This window comes from Ochotona curzoniae, unplaced genomic scaffold (assembly GCF_017591425.1).
Source record: "Ochotona curzoniae isolate NIBS_2020 unplaced genomic scaffold, NIBS_Ocur_1.0 scaffold_2476, whole genome shotgun sequence".
In the NCBI taxonomy this organism is placed as follows: Eukaryota; Metazoa; Chordata; class Mammalia; order Lagomorpha; family Ochotonidae; genus Ochotona; species Ochotona curzoniae.
The window spans coordinates 17,380,864-17,397,988 of NW_024467095.1; the positions used below are offsets into that span (position 1 = coordinate 17,380,864).

The window sequence follows — 17,125 nt, forward strand, 5'->3', positions numbered from 1 at the left end:
GAGTGACCTTGGTTCAGATGCAGACAGTCTCTGTTATGACTGAATACTCCTAATATTTCCCCCAAATTCTTTTCACTTATTTATTTTTAATATTTCTGTAATTCCATGGATACAGAATTTCAAGCCTACTTCTTTTGTGAAAGGCATTCCCAGTGCCACTTGGTATTATTTACCTGTTGTTGGCTAACAAGTCTCTCTAAAAATTAGTGGGTTGAAATAATGATAATCGTTATCTTTAATGATTTCTGTGGACCAGCGCTTCAGGAGCGAGTTGCCTCTGTGTTTTATGGTTCAGGAACTCTAATGAAGTTGAAATGAAATCTGTGTGCAAGATCGTCCAAGATGAGAGGGGGTGTTTTCAAAGATGTTTCACTTGCCAAGCTGGCAAATCGGTGATGGTCATTGGTTGCTCTGCTCTGAGCTGATTGTCTCTGTAGCGTGGCAGGTGATTTCGCCACTGGATCCACTGTAGTACCTTTTCTGATCTAGCCCTGGAAGGTTTGGGGGTTTTTTGTTTGTTTTTATTTTTGGTCACATTAGGGCAGGTCTGGTTCAGGACGGTTGGGGAGTATACAGGGATGTGAATACCAGGTCAGGATTGCTATGGGCTGTCTTGGAAGCTGACACCATGCCTCTTCACACAGTGATGTCTCTGAAGTGGCTTTCTTCCCTGTCTGATTTCCTTCATCCCATGTTATCAATGCTTTTTAGTGCTGCCTGTCATTCACTCACTGAGCAGTTCTTGAGTTCATGTAACAAGTATTGGAGGAAACAAAGAAAAACATTGCACATTGCTACGTTGCTCTCAGAACTTTTCTTCCGGTGAAATTGGAAATGTGTACGACTGTATAATTGTGTTGAGCACATGCTGAAGTTATAAGTTTTGTAGTCAGATCTTGTTTAAAATTTTACTTTGCCACTCACTAGCTGTGAGTAAATTGAATACTTCTCTAAGATACAGTTTCTAGGGGTGGAAAACTAAGATAACAATATCTATTTCATGTCCTGTTGTGATGATTAAGTATGATGATATATTTCAATGTTGAGGCTAGGGCCTGACTGATAATAAGGATATTGTTTTCAGCTTTTGTTGCAATCGCCATTACTGAGAAAGCTGTAAGAGGATGTGAATATTTGGTTATTCAGTGAATGCAATAATGAGTGCTTTGTTGCTCAATCTATTAGTTTATTTAATTTTATTCGTTGGTTATAAGTCAGATTTGGTGAATTTGCCTTAAATTACAAGTCTCTGCAAGGGTGGGGAACTTTTTTTTTTTGCCAAGGACTATTTGGATATTTATAACATCATTCACAGGTAGTATAAAATTATCAAATAAAGATTATTCACCAATGGTTGCCTTGGCAGACCAACTGATTTTGTGGTCCTTATACAGCCAGCAGGCTGGGTATTCAGCATCCCTGCCCTGGAAGGATTATAAACTAGAAAGAGCTATTTTATGGAATCAATGATATGGAAAGTTTCTTTAGATAGCAGATCATATACTTATGAAGTCAATATACCAAAATTTTTATAAGATGCAAATATAAAATGTTTCAAGAAGATAATTAACTATTTACTTTTACTAATCCTCTTAAAATCTCTGGAAGTTCCCCATTGTTGCCTAGAATGCAGCTGACTCATTAATTTGGGTTTGAGGGTCTGTGTGGGCTAATATGGTCTCTCCTCTTCCTATATCTTGGCATTTCTTATATGGATGACACTAACACTGACTTTTCTGCCCCTTCTTGCCCTCTTACCTCTACCGGAGAGCTCAGTGCCTTCTCCATACCTTCTACCCACCTCCATTCCTCAACTCTTACCTCTTAAACCTCAACATAACTCAACGTCTGGCTTGCCTATCTAGAGGTTGTTCCATTATATAAAAGAGAGTGTTTTCACTCTCTTTTCTTGGCATTTATGTAGAGATAACCACAGCAGCCCATGCATTTCAATCACCCACTTATTTATCTACCTCCTTCCTTCTGTAATTTTTAAAGTTTTATTATTATTATTATTAGAAAGTCAGATATACAGAGAGGAGGAGAGACAGAGAGGAAGATATTCTGTCCACTGACTCACTCCACAAGCGGCCACAACAGTTGGAGCTGAGCCAATCCAAAGCCAGGAGCCAGAAGTCTTTTTGACATCTCCCACATAAGTGCAGGGTCCCAAGGCTTCGGGCTGTCCTAGATCTCTTCCCTAAACCACAAGCAGGGAGCTGGATGGGAAGCAGGGCTGCTGGGATTAGATCCACTCCCCATGTGGGATCCCGGTGTGTGCAACGCAAGGACTTTGGCTGCTAGGCTACCATGCCAAATTTCCTCCTTCTGTATTTTTAGCCAAATGATGGCAAGTGCTCTTCTGGGTTTCTGTCAGCAATTATTGTGCTTGGTACTTTCATGATGCTTGATAAACATTTATCTCACTGAATAAATTGATTAAAAGTTGTTAAGGAAGAAGCTACAGAAACCTGAACTTTTCCATGACCTTTACTAATAGCATCATGGAGGCACCTGCTCTGCTCTCTCATCAACATTGCTTGCCTTGGGGCATCTCTGTGCAGACACACTGGACTGATGGGAGAAGTATTTCTTGGCTTCTGGCAGTCGTACAGAATTAAAAATAAGGCCCAATAGAAGAAGATATTTTATAAATGCCTTATGATTCACTTAAAAATTACTTTCCTTAGCTGTTTGTCAAGTACTTACCCTAATAGATGGCAATCAGTAATACACAGAAAAATAAATAAGATAAAGTGATAGAAATTTGCTGGGATAGCTTATTAGGGTATTTAGGGAAGACCTTACCTTGAAAGTGACGTTTAAAGATAAGAGGAGGGAAAGAACTAATGTGTATGGCTGTTGAGAGGCTTCTAGGAAAAAGAGCGAATGCAGAAGTCTGGCTGCACATGTGGAACAAGAGTGTTAGGGCAGCCCATGTTTATTCAGACAGCTCACATCTGTGGAGATGTCAGCCGCCCAGCAGCCTGGTTTTCTTGGCTACACAGGTTGGAAGTAGTCTAAACACACTAGAAAAAACTTACTTTCCCCGCTGATTCTACATATTTCTGTTGACTGCTGTATTTAGGCACTGCCCTAGCTGCTTGGGAGACACAATAGTAAAACTTGGATCCTACCTATAAGTAGCTCATAGTCTAGGAAAAACGTCATGTACCTAAATACTTTAACCTGTCAGAAGTTGAGCAATATCCCAGAAGGAAACTAAGCTGTAGAATTCTGAAGAGAAGAGAGAGCACACCGAATAATGTAGAAAATGCTGTACAAATCAGACTGAATTTCAGTTGTCTTAGAACGGGGCATGAAGTTAATACAGTGAAGACGGTTGTAGTAGACACTTGACACCAATTCTTAAACAGATCCGTCATAAAATGGTTGTGAATAAGGATTTCTCTTCTTTCACATTAACACAATTCATTGATTTTTGTTTTTTAGTTCTAATCAATGTAAATGCAGCATGAAGGAACTCATGGGTATCACCTCTGCCTTCAACTTAGTGTGGTAAAAATGATCAGTAGATCTTTCTCATCAGATCAAAGCACACAGGATTCAGTTCCTCCAACCGGCACGCTGTTCTGTGCATAGACCCAAAGTCACGAAGGCTGGACTGGTGCTTGCCCAAGAACAGGGTCACATACATTCTACAGAGGACTTTCGACTCACAGTCCTTCTGTGTTGAAGAATCAATATTTTCTTTGAGGAAAAGTCACTTTCCTAGAGAATAAACAAAGCCTGCACACAGTAATCAAATAGGAAGGCTTTCTGTTCTTTTTCATTATGGTTGTTTTCTACTTTCTCTGTGTCGATATCTTTGCATCGTGAAGGGTAAACCTGTGATTGTGGTATGAAATGGGAGTATACAATTGCAAAGACTAGGAAGAAAAAAAGAAAGAAGAAAGGCGGGTGGGGGGTGGGAAATGTGGACAGGAGTGAGCGTCGAGTGTGAAGTGTCAGTCATCTCCTAAATCTATACAGCGCTATTTGTGAAATTTGTCCACTTTATATACATTTCAATTAAAAAGACATTTAAAAAAAGGAAAAACACCTTGCTATACCCGTGAAAATACTTACGTAAGTAGAAAAGGTAGTAATCATTTGAGATGTGTAAAATCAAAGTTAGGCAATGCAAGAATGGAGAACCTACTCATTATTAGCTAATAGTTATTTTTCTGAGTTTTGTAGGTGGGCAAATGTTTAAGAACCCACTTCTTGTATTCAGTTTGCACCCCTGTCTTGAGTGTGTGTGTGTAGAGGAGTGTAATCAGTCTATGTTCAATCTGAGGTGCAGTGCTGTCACAGGAGATAACCAGAAGGATGTTTGTTCTTTAGGCAACATATAAATATGCTGCACTTAAAGATACCTGTTTGCCTTCAACCTAATACTTTCTCTGTTGCATTGTGATAACAGCCTAAGGGAAAAAGGGGCCCCATGTCTAGTAATGGTGGCAGGTGTGTATTTCATGACACTAGGGAAAGCCAATGCCTCAGCTCTCCTTGTCCAATTTTGCTTAAATTGAATACAATTCTATTGTAATTTCTGCTAAATCTGGAAAAAGTGACGGCAGTTATCAGAAGCTTTCTCCTAGTATATCAGATTTTTCTCGTTGTCGCCTTGTCTTTCCCATCCTAGCCATTCCTCTTCCCCTCTTCTTCCCCCTTCCTCTTGCCTTTCTCCTTCCTCCTGGTTATCTGAATCCCAAGGCAATTGTATAGGACAAGTGAAGCTGTTATTATCCTGGAGTCTTTTCATGAACCTCAGATGGACTGTAACTCCAGAAATTCTATATAAAGTTGTGGTTGTCTAAATTTGGGTTTTATTCTGATGAGAGCATTTATAACTTTTTTTAGAGTCTCAGAAGAGAAGGTTAAGAAATACTGGTGTAGTGTTACATAGGAGCCATCTGTTTCGGGGCTGACTTTGATGGCAGGGTTCTTGGCAACATGAGGGCTGAAGAACTACATGTGGTCTGGTAACCACAGGAACCAATACTAGGGATGAGGACTCACCCTGCTCAGCCACCAGAAAGACATCCCTCATTCATTTCTCCCCTGGGCGAAGGTGGTCTGTCAGATGCTGTACATAAGTTTCTACTCTACCAAAAAAAGAAATTTTTTTTTGAAGAAACAAAAAAAAAAAAAATTAAGGAAGTTAAAAGAGATAAAGTGCAGGAACTAGCATTGTGGTGCAGTAAGTTAAACTGCCACTTGCCATGCCAATATGTTATAATAGGAAATCTACTTCCCATCCAACTTCCTCCTAATGCCAATTGGAAGATAGTGGATGATGACCCTTGTGTTTGGGCACATGCTGCAAGGAGAACGACTCAGATGGATTTCCAAATTCCTGGCTCCAGTGTGGCCCGGACCTGGCTGTTACGGCCCTAAGGAGAGTGAACCAACAGATGCAAAATATCTGTGTCTATCTCTGTCTCCCTCTCCGTTGCTCTACCTTTCAAATAAATAAATAGAAGTATTCCAGTAAAATGTCTTTGATATTTAAATATTGTTAGTTCTATTAGAGATATAGATGTGAGAAAGTGAGAGAGAGAACACATCCGGTCACTGGTTCAGGCCCCAAATGCCAGCAAAGGCCAGAGCTGGGGTCGGAGCGGTTGGAGCCTACAGCAGTGAACTCAGTCCAGGTCTCCTGCATGGGTGGCAGGCACCCAACTGCATGAGTCATCATCACTAGCCCCAGGATATACATCAGCGTAAATAGGAATTAGGGGTGCAGCCAGGAACCCCATTGTTCCTATAGGGAATGCTGGTGTCCCAAATGATATCCTATCTCCTGCACCGTACATCTGCCGCTGTAGATGATATTAAGGTTGAGGAATAGAAACTTCTATTTGAATATTCAAATCACGCCTCGCCCATAGAGGCCATCTCTATGTGTTACTAGATTTCTGTCATGTTCCTTTGTGATTAAATTGGGATCCCAGATACGCACTGTCTTTGTTATCTAATTTCAATGTTCTTCCTGAAGCATCAGTTTCTTGGTGCTAGAGCAGGACTGTTCAGGGAGAAGTAGACATGACTCCTGTCCTCCAAGATCATTGTAAGAACAAGCATAAAAACATATCGTTATCTATAGACCTTAATATAAAATGTGCTAGCACAGAAACTGTATAATTCCATGTTTTAGCATGTGCCAGTCAAGGTACTTTTATTTAAGGTGGAGTAAGGAGCCACTTCCATGGCTGTCCCAGGCCTGCTGAGAGTGGTCCAGGATCATACATGGTAACTTTCCTTCTAATGAATCTCCCTGAAAGTGACGGTTGGGTAGGCTCTCATAGTATGGAAACCCCTAATTCATGAAGCAGTTTTCACAGGTGGGAATGAAAAGAGAGAGCTCAAGGTGAACAGAAGTTGTGACGTCACACGAGGTGAATGGGGCAGCCCAGAGGAAGTCCGTGATCCAGGGTTTGATCAGTGCCTGATGGGAGAGCCTGAGCCAGGTAACATGGCATTATTTTGGTGGTTAGAAGGAAATAAAAATGGCTCTGGATTGACAGCGTATTAGGGAAAGATGTAGGGATATAGCTCCCCACGGAGAACAGGGAAGTGTATAGCACACTCGGCCAAGGAAACGAGGATTTTGAAAGGATTAGATGAACTCGCCAGCAGCGTCAGTACTGACGGGAGAATGCACAGGGCGGGCAGGAATGACTCATCGATGACAGAGTCTTCTGGTTTGCTGTGGTGGAGGTCTGTGTTGACATGCCACCAATGAGTGGGACCAGAAAGTCACTGGGACAAGATAAAGAACTCTACCCTCATGACATTTCATTGAAGCTGATGACAGGAGCACCAATCTGACTCATCTTAGAGGTCGTGGACTCTGGGCAGTAAAGGAGGATGAATGTCATTTACCTAGCATGGTGAGCAGGTCCTCCAGCAAGGGTCACTAAAGGAAGAGGCTCATTGTGATGAGTCGGGGAAAGCAGAAGAACCGGTATCCTCTGTTTGAAGTATGGGTTTGTGATACATCATTTTGCCATATGTTTTAAGTCTTTCGCTCTTTTGTTTTCAACAAATGGAAAAGATAATGTTGTTTCTCTTAAAACAGTGAGATAATGACTCTTTGTTTAGCTATTACAGTACTGGAAGAGCGCAAGAAAACACTGTATACTTCTGTCTAGCAAGTAAAATCACTATGAACGTTCATGAATGAGGCTAATAATTGCAATGAAAAGTGTGAAAATGTTGTAACTATACTAAATAAATCTTTTGAAATCTATCACTTAGTCCACAAAAACTCATTTAAATTTGTATTGTAAACACAAGATCCTACAGGCAGAATTTGAATGCTAATTGAATACAGCACTTGATCTTTAGAGTTGAATTGGCTGGATTTGAACCTGGGCTTTGCCAGTTACTAACAGCAAGCATTTAGCTTTCATGTCTTCTTTCTTGATCTTCAATATGTGAATGGTAACAGACACATACTTACCTTATGCTGTTGCTGTAGGAGCTGCGTTAATCCATAGAGCAGGGTCTGGCGACTGTTAGGGACTGAGGTCACCTCTGCTAGGATTTCCCGCGTGTGGGTTGCTGTTCTTTCTGTTGTCAACAGCTGCGCGTCACACTCGGGCCTGAAAGTCACTGCAGGGTGAAGCCACTCTGGGAGAGGAACTCACGCCTCCGTCTTCCTTCGAAACGGGTGATGGACTGCAGTTTACTGTGATTCTGACACATCCAACTGAGTTCTTGTTCCCTCCCTGCTTGGATTACATAAGATTAAACTGAGCATTCTTGCTTTAAGTATATTGCATGTTCTCTCTTACAGGAGAGAAGTAAAATTTAAAAAAACTCCAAAAACGAAGTGGTCTATGTATTATCAGTTTTTCTACAAACATAGTGTTTTGTCAAACTTTGTTTTAAAACTCTGTCAGAGTGTTGACAATGATTTAAAACTATTTTTAATGATCTGTGACCGTTTTACAATTCACTGTATGTGAGTTAAATAGACCTCCTTTCATTTGATTATTGATCCTAGTCCTGAAATTTTAGTTTTGTTTGCTGAGCTCTTTAATGATATAGTAAAGCCTTTGAGTCTAAACCAAGAATGTTATTTCAAAAATTTTAAACCAAAGTTAAACATGAAAAGAAATATGAATGACAAAAAAAATGAAAAAATAAAGATTTGCTAACTTGGTGAAGGATTTAGATGAGGCATTCTTAACTTACCAAATTTCCTTTTCACTTTACACATATAAATAGTAAGTTGATCTCTGTGTGTTTACCATGGAAGTGGATTTTTCCCCATGTGATTTTTCTTTTTTTTTTTTTTTAAAAAAAAAAAGGTTTATTTTTATTTTAAAGACAAATTTGCAAAGAGGAGAGACAAAGATCTTCCATCCACTGTTTCACTCAGCATATGGCTACAACAGCCAGAGATGAGCCAGACTGAAGCCAGGAGCCAGGAGCTTCTTCCAGGTCTCCCACATGGGTTCAGGGTCCCAAGGCTTTGGGCCGTCCTCGACTGCTTTCCCAGGCCGCAAGCAGGGAGCTGGATGGGAAGCACGGCACTAGGACAAAGCCAGCACTCATACGGGATCCTGGCACATACAAAGCCAGGACTTTAGCTGCTAGGCTACCGCGCCAGTCCCACTTTTTGTGTCTACATATGTCTGTGTGCAGTAGATGCAGCTGGCTCCCTGCATATGATTTCACATGTATAGGTTTTTCTCAAGAATCAGTGTCTAATGAATGCAGTTATCCATGCAGTGCATAATGTGATTGGGGGTCTGCATTTGTTACCTTTACGTTGGCTTTGAGTTTGTGGCATTTTTAGCTAGGCTGCTTTGATATTTTGGTAATTTTGGCTTCGAGTCCGATTGTTTACGGCTACTCTATCTTGAGCTTGGGTGTGAAGCACTTGCTCCTCTCCACCACACTGGCTTTGGACATTTTCTTGCTGAGAGTTAAGTGGTGATACTGAGGAAACGTGCCAGCTAAGTTTGACTTTCAAAGGAAGCTGTTTCAATAGAATCAGGTGAAATGAAGGTTGTGATTCTTCCACAGTATGCACCACTCATCAGGGGATGCTTTCCATCTGAACTGAAACATAATGGTGTGTGAATATGACTTAAGGAAAACATTTGTTTCATTCTGTATCTGAACTTGAAGTTTCAGAAAGTTGTGCAGACTACTGTCTGATTCTTGCTTTTGTGATACATCCAGTAAACACCCAAGGAAAACTGCAGATCTAAGCCTCAGCAGCACTTCTGATCTTTTTGCAAAAAAAAAAAAAGATGTAGCTATGTTGTGGGTCTCTCTAAAAGGGGACCGGGACCTGAAGTGTAACATCCACGCCAAGAAGAATCAGGATACAGGTGATACAAAAGTGAGATGAACCAGTGCACACTTTATTTTCTGGGCATCTTTATGCTAAGATTTTTGCAGGGCAAGCAGTCAGCTAAAAGTTACTAGTTAACTAAACAATAGCACACAAACCCCTCTAAAGATAGATCATAGGAGATTTGGGAAACAATCAGCAGGCTTCAGGCAACAGTATAGTAAACATGAGTGACAGGAATTGTTAAAAACAATTTCTTTAGTAAAGAAATAGTAAAGAAGAAATAGTTTTAACAAGAAAAGGAATGTAACAAAACTTTGTACTGGGATGTGTTTATGCCACAAGCAGTAAAAAAAGAAGAGATAGTGAGGCGCCTCACACATCCCCAGTCACGTGTTGCCAGTAAGGCTGCCTGCAATCCCAGCAGGAAGTTCTAGTTTGCCAAGAATGTCTGAGACTTGGGTTCCTCTGGCATCTGGTTCAGGGGGCAAATGTCTCCACACAGTTACAAAAATAAAGCTGTGTTTAAAAATTTTAATACATATTCTTCTCTGTCCTTTTTTAACTGCTTACTTCATAGGTTGTTTGCTCATTTTGTGTTCTGTGATTTGATATTTCTTTCCATTGCAGGACAGAGTACAAGCTAACACCCAGTAGTTCACAATGAATGCTCTTGTCTCTAATTTCAGCTGCCACTGGAATGTTATTCTCACCAAACTTATGGGTGACTTTCCTCATCTGAAATTCTTTGTAACTGGTAATTCTAACTGGTCTAAGGTATTTATTGATTTGGTTTGCAGTTGATATTTTACATGAATTACCTTGAAGAAAAATGCAGATTCAGTAGATTCTGGTGTAATGCATTAAAACTGTTTTTTTTTTTTAAAGGTTTATTTGTTTTAAATGCAGAATTGCAGAGACACACACTGAGATGATCTTCCATCAGGTTGTTCACACCCCAAATGACTGCACTGGCTGAGGCTGAGTCAGGCTGAAGCCAGGCATCTAGAACTGTCTCCCTGTTTCTCATGTGGACACAGGGGCTGAAGCACTTGGGTCATCTTCCACTGCTTTCCCAGGCACATCATCAGGAAGTTGTATCAGAAGTGGAGTAGCCAGGACTCAAACTGGCAGCATATGGAACTCAAACATTATAACCACAGCTTAATCCACTATGCCACAATACTAGCCCCCTGGATTTAATTTCTTATTTCAGATATAAGATATATAAGCTTTATTCTATGTTGTTGCATAGCAAATCACCCCAAAACTCAGTAGTTTTAACAATAGTCATTTATTAACAGCTCACTATTACTGTCCCTGGCCTTGGAGGTGACTGATTTGTGTTGGTGTCGAGTGAATGGTTCTACCAGTTTCAGTGAGATTTACTGTACCTCTAGAGCCACCTGAGAGTTGCCTGATCTTGGCTAACCTCACCTGAGGCTGGTTCTGCCCTGAGGCTTTCACTGTTCTGGGACCAGTAGCTGTTCCTGGTACCTCCTCCTCCTGGTGATGGCAAAGTGCATTTCAAGACTATACTGTGCAAGAGGCTAGCATGTCATTAACTAAATCAAGTCCCATAACCAACCGGCTTGGATTGGATTAGCTCACAGTGGGAGGACGTTGAAAAATTAAAGATGGCAATGGAAGGAGAGTGGGGACTGTTAGCCAATAATAGAAGTTGTTTACAAAAGATACCTGTTTATTCTTGTTCAAGGGCCTCTAGATGGGATTCTTGAATCATCCAAACTTCTGTAACAGCTGCCATTCTGAGGTTAAAAATAGAGCAGGCAGAAGTGGGCATGTCCAGCCTGATCATTTAAGGGACAAAAGTTTCCTAGTATATGAAATTTGGAAATATTGTAACATGGAAAACAAAAAAATGCCACCCATCTTCTGAATTATTGCTCTGAACTGTGTTTACTGTCTTAGTATATTTGATTTGCCTCATTTTTATTCCTTTCCTCATTAGAAGCATATTATTATGTGCAAAATTTTTTCCCAACCTTCTATCAGCAACTTGTCCTTTGCTTCTAAAAGAGCCTCATAAATGTAATGCTAGCGTTTGTGTAGGTATTCCATGATATGGAGTGACCATGGTTCACTTAACCTTTGCTGTTCTCCGTGATGTTTTGGTTCTTACCAGTGTTGTGTGATTGTGCATAATGCCTGAGTGAGCATGTTTGTACATCCATCTTTGTCCGTGTGTTGTCTTGTTTCCTTAATGGAAGGGATCCAGGGGTCTGGGTCCGTCCCTCATCTCCCAAATGATGTCATTGCACCTGAAGGCATGAAACTTTCTCACTCTAGAACATTCTTCAAAATGAAGTGCTCAGTAGCTGTTCTTGGGAGTGGGAGCATGAGGACTACGCCCATTGTTTAGCCTTGGAAACGCTCAGGGGTTGGAGAGAGACAGCTTCCTTGGGCTTCTCACCGGAGAGTATAATTGCCTTTGAAAGAGGAAGTGCCTTTTGCAGTTCGGTTAGCATCCCTAGGCCTGTGGCCAGCATTTCCTGAGGCCTCTGCGATCATACTTAACACACACTAAGTAGAGCGATAGGACTGTGAGTAAAGAACCATAAGCCATCCTGACTCTATTGTGTGTGTGCCCTGCTCTTTGCGAATGCTTTACTCAACTGGAAGAACTGCTTCCATAACCTGCCTTCATTCTGGTTTTATACTCTCGTATTTACTTTAATGCAGTGTCTGCTTGTGAATGCAACTTCTTCCATTGCTGTACCATTGGGCGTCTGGTCTTTTCCCACAATGTCCTGGTGATTCGGGCTCACGTTTTTCCTTGGGGATGCTTCCTTGCTGTTTGTGGCTGTGCACCTTTTTCTTCTTGCCACCCCTCTTCCAGCCTCTAAGGGTGGATATGGCTTCATTTGTACAAGCTTTTTTCTTTAAAAAAAAAAGAGATGCATTTATTATTATTGGAAAGGACAGAGAGAAGGAAAGACAGACCCATCCACTGGTCCACTCCTCAAATAGCCTCATTTTCTGCAGCTGAGCTAATCTGAAGCCGGGAGCCAGGAGTCAGGAGCTCTCTCCTCTGAATTTCCTATGTAGGCACAGGAGCTCAAGGACTTGGGCCATCCTCAACTCCTCCCCCGGCCATAAGCAGTGAGCTGCAGTGGGATGCAGAGAAGCCAGGACACAAAGTGCCACCCATGTGAGATGCCAGTGCTTGCACGTGGAGGATTGGCCTATTGAGCTACCATGCCAGTCCCAGTTTATGCAAGCTTTAAGCACTGACATCACAAAGCAGAGGTGTGAAGAACATCTCATTATGAGTTGAAGAAAACATGATCTTTCTGACCTGCTGCCCTTCCATGCTGTATCCTGAGGGTGTCTTCCTTGCTCCCAACCATCTTCCTGTCCCTACACTTCTTGTGGATGAGGCAGTAGAATCTTTCTTGACTCCCAGAAAGCTGAGCCGGGCACCCGTGTGGCCGCTGGAATTGTGTCGAGTACAGTGTGGTCTCCCTCCTCTGGCTACCATCATAAGGCCTTTAGTTTCCTCCCTCCCCCCTGGGCCAGGAGATTGCCAACACCCTGTGAGTGATGGAAATGACACGAGAGCAAGACACCTTGAGCCAACAGAAGTACTGAGCATCTCTGTGTTAGCTCAGCACATCAGCTGGGACTAGGATAATGAATACGAGCGCTGACATATTGGAGTGAGGCAAAAGATTTTTTCCATTTGTGAGTGTGAGCCTACCTTTGTGTCTGAAAGATGCTTCATACAGTATTAACAAGCACGAACCTCAGCATTGAGCTTCTGTTGTCATCCTTTCCAGTAATGCTCCCAGTTCTCAGTGATTTTCAGGTACTTTTCCTGAAAGCAGGTGTCAAGTTCTTGAATGTGAAATAGTTTCATAATATGAATGACATGGCTCTCCTGAGAAACAATGGGTCACCAAGCAGGATAAGGGATGTGTTCCACGTTTTTTATAAGCCAGATGGATGTGTCTCTGACTGGTTTTAGACTCATTTTTGCTAATACTGTCAGGTAAGGCATGTGGATTTATAGGCCTCTGGATTCAGTCTTCTGTTCCACACCTCCTCCCAATGCATTGGACTTCTTTTCTGCATGCCTGCCTGCTTCTACAGGGCTGGCTGAAGCACTACTTTTGAGTCTTTGAGAAAAAGTACACCATGTATGTTCAGTAAAGGAGGTGCCTTGGCTACTCCCTCCATCCTCTGCTCGTCCTCTGGCCTCAGGCCTTAAGAAAACCCTGAGAGCTGATAGCAAGACAAGACTCAGATTGGCTAAGTCCTATTGACCAGTCCTTTTGCCCAGATGAGCTTTTTGGCAAATGTTACATGTTTACTGTGAACTTGGAAGTTTCCCAAAGCGCCAAACCAAGTTTCTGAAAGTCTACATGAGTTGAAGGTTGGATGCTATCACAAGGAATAAAAGAGGACAGAAAACGGAAGTGAGAAGCTAAAACAAGATAACCAATCACTGTCAATGAAGGAGAAAAAGGCCTGCTAGCTATTGTCTCCTATCCTTGGTCCTAAGTCTTTGTAGTCAACCATTTGTTTCTTTCTCCTCAAAGGGCTGGGCCAGGTGGAAGTCAGGAACTTCATCTTGATTTCTTATGGGAGGGGTGAGAGGCTCAAACACTTGGGCCAGTTTCTGCATTCTCAGGAACATTAGCATGGAGCTGGATTAGGAAGCAGAGCATCCGAGACTCAAACTGATGCCATGATGGATTTCTAGTGTTCCAGGCAGCAGCTTAGCCTGTTGTGCTACAACACCGGCCCCTCTTTTATATTTAAACAAGCTTATTTGTTTAATTTTGAATAGATAGCACATTTCCCTTGGTTTGTAAATTGTCACAGATTGGAAATTTCTACTTCCCTCATATTCTGTGTATGTCGTCTCCATCCTGCCTGTCTGACCCAGGAAGTCACATTTCTTTCTTTAGAATGGTGATCCTTACGGAGTTTCTCTACATGCACTCCCCTGCAGTTGAATACAAGTGTAGATTTTATTTTACCATTCACTTCTTTGTGCAATTATCTCCACTCTCATATTTCACTTTATTTCATTTTGTTCTACTCTCAGTAATTCTTGGGTGGAACTTTGTTCAGGGGGAAAGGCAGTGTCATTTTACATATGCCCGAAATCCTGCACAAATTCACGTGTGTGTTTGTCGTTCTCCCCCGCAGAGGAAGTGGAGAGTGAGAAATGGTACCTTTCTGCCGACTTTCCTTCAGCAACCATCAAGACAGAGCCGATCACAGACGAGCCAGCCCCAGGACTTGTCCCGTCTGTCACTCTGACCATCACAACCATCTCTACACCTTATGAAAAGGAAGAACCCTCACTGGAAGTACATACTGGGGTACGCTCAGCTTTCTCTTTTATGAATAGGTGAACAAGAATGTGTTGCTCTCCAGGAAGGAGTTTAGTATTTTTGGAGATGGTGGCTGCGCGTGTTTGAGATGACTGTATTTTGTATTTGTGTGTGTGGATCTCAAGGACATGTGTTGGTGTTAGGCATTGACTCTATTACTTTCTTTAAAACTGTTGTCCAGAAAGTTTGGGAGCAAAATTTATTTCATTTTTTTATTACTATTATAAAGTTTTAAGATATATAGTATATCCATAGCGGAAGAATTTTTCAATGGCATTGATCTTTAAAGATTTTTTTTAAATTGTTGCTTATTTGAGAGGTAAAGAAAGAAGGGGACTGGGAGTGAGCTCCCTGATGGTTTACACCCAAATGCCCCGATAGCTGGGATTGGACTGGGTCTATGCCAGGAGCTGGAAACTCATCTAGGTCCTCCATATGGTGGCAGAAACCCAATTAACTGAGGAATCACTACTGCCTCCCAGGGTTTGGGTGAGCTGGAAGCTAGAGTCAGGAGCTGGTACTGGGTGTCAAAACTTAGGTACTCCAGAATGGGACTTAACTGTATCTTAACCACCAGGCTAAGTACAATCAATGATGACATTGACGTTTAAGCCCATAGAAAGGAAGTGGTGCAGTAATGATACAATCCACACCTTCTGGGACCATGGCTTTTAGGAATACTAGTTCATGTATGTGTAATCTTTTACTTTCATTGAGCAAAACTGAGTTGTCTTGCACATTTCAGAAATCTCCTATGGGCTTTGGTGGATGTGGCTCTTGTGGCCTGGCCATGCTTGGGTGTTGCATCTAAGATTTGGCGGGAGAAGCATAAATGTCGTTTCTGGGGGGAAATTATCTACTAGTGTTTCTTACTGTGTTGCATATGGGAAACATTAAAAATTACAAACTTCCTTTGGGTTTCAAGCCTGGGGTGAGTAGAATTTGATCCTATTCCCCCTTAGCTAGGCATATTTCCAAAGTATAGCAATGGATCAAAATCGTACTGATATATCTTTACATAGATATTGAAAGTCAGACCTAACTTTCTTAGAACTCAAAATACCAGGGTGTGAGTCATGACTCCATTATTATTATTTTTTAATCAGATCTCTGAGGAGCAAATTAGAGAGTGTGTGTGTCCTGGAGAAGGGCACACAGACTCGTTAGTGCCACAGACATGTCACTGCCTGCTGCCTTCTAGGTCCATGTGTAGAAGATGGAGGGCTGTAGGTGGAAGACCTCTGCTGCTGTCCTCATAAAGTTCTTTCTCGAAAGCTATCCCATAATAGGACTGGGATCCTGGTGCCTGTAGTCGTCTCCTTGTGCACTAAGACCTGAGTTCAGTTGACATCAAGAAGGCAACTGACACAGATTAGAGCCCTGGTCTGGCTCCTTGTGACGGGCCGGCTAAGCTTCATCCTCTGCCCTCTGCCTGCTGTGTGGTTATCAGAGCGCTGTCATCAGTCCTGTGGAAACCCGAAGCAAAGGTTGTCACTCAGTGTGCAAGAGTTCCTCCTGCAGGACAAACTGGTAGAGATGGAACCTTTTCAAAAATGTGTCAGAATGGTTCGTGGAAGAGTGCCTGTAGTGGACCGCAGAAACCCTAGAAAGAAGCACTGACAGCTGAGCCTTTCGAGTTCTGAGAGATCTGTGAGCAGTAGTGCCAGGCTTGATGATGACTGGAAGGTCAGGAACTGGTGTGGCTCCCTGGTGGAGGAGCAGTGCTCCAGACATGCAGGGCTGCCCAAGAGGAAGACCCTCTGGTCTGCTCCTTCAAGGCTGTGACCAGTTGTTAACAACTGTGTTTAAAATGTTCCTTCAGGTTGATTCCTCGTGCCAGATGATTATTCCTAAAATCAAGCTGGAGCCTCATGAAGTGGATCAGTTCCTCAACTTCTCTCCTAAAGAAGGTCTGTGTGTCTTCTGGCTTTTCTCTAGGCTGCTAGAAGTGGTTCCATTGTCTGAAGAGTGAGCGTGGCAGGATGGCAGGAGCACTGGGGTGTTTAGAAATAGCATGTGCAGCTGTTTTTATGAGATGGCTCTGTTCCAGGGTAGGAGTTTGGCGTAATGATTAACATTACACGTGGGACACCCACATCCAATATGAAATAACTGCTCTCCACTTCCCAGTTCCCAATTCCAATTTCCTGCACACGCTCAGAGGCAGCAGGCCATGGCTCAGGTAGTTGGGTGCCTGCTCCTCTATTTGAATTCTAGGATTCTGGCTTCAGCTTGGCCCAGACCTGACTGTTGCAAGCAAGTGGAGAATGAACCAGCAGGTGGGAGACTTCTCTCATCCTCTCTGTGTATCTCTGTGCCTTTCAAATCTAAGAAGCATTAAGGAAAAGGAATACATCTGTTTGTAAAAGTCTTGAATCCAGATAAACATTCTGAAATGTAAATATTGCTTTCTCAGAGATGTATACACCCATTTCCAGTT

General features: G+C 42.1%; 1 protein-coding gene across 1 annotated transcript in view; it reads left to right on the forward strand.

The window, feature by feature from the left end:
* CREB3L2 (cAMP responsive element binding protein 3 like 2) overlaps positions 1–17,125 on the forward strand; it is a 114,914-nt gene that overhangs the window by 64,497 nt on the left and 33,292 nt on the right. Inside the window, exons 3-4 of the mRNA XM_041002509.1 lie at positions 14,498–14,673; positions 16,508–16,595. Coding sequence (XP_040858443.1) covers positions 14,498–14,673; positions 16,508–16,595 — 264 coding nt within the window. The remainder of the gene's footprint in view (positions 1–14,497; positions 14,674–16,507; positions 16,596–17,125) is intronic.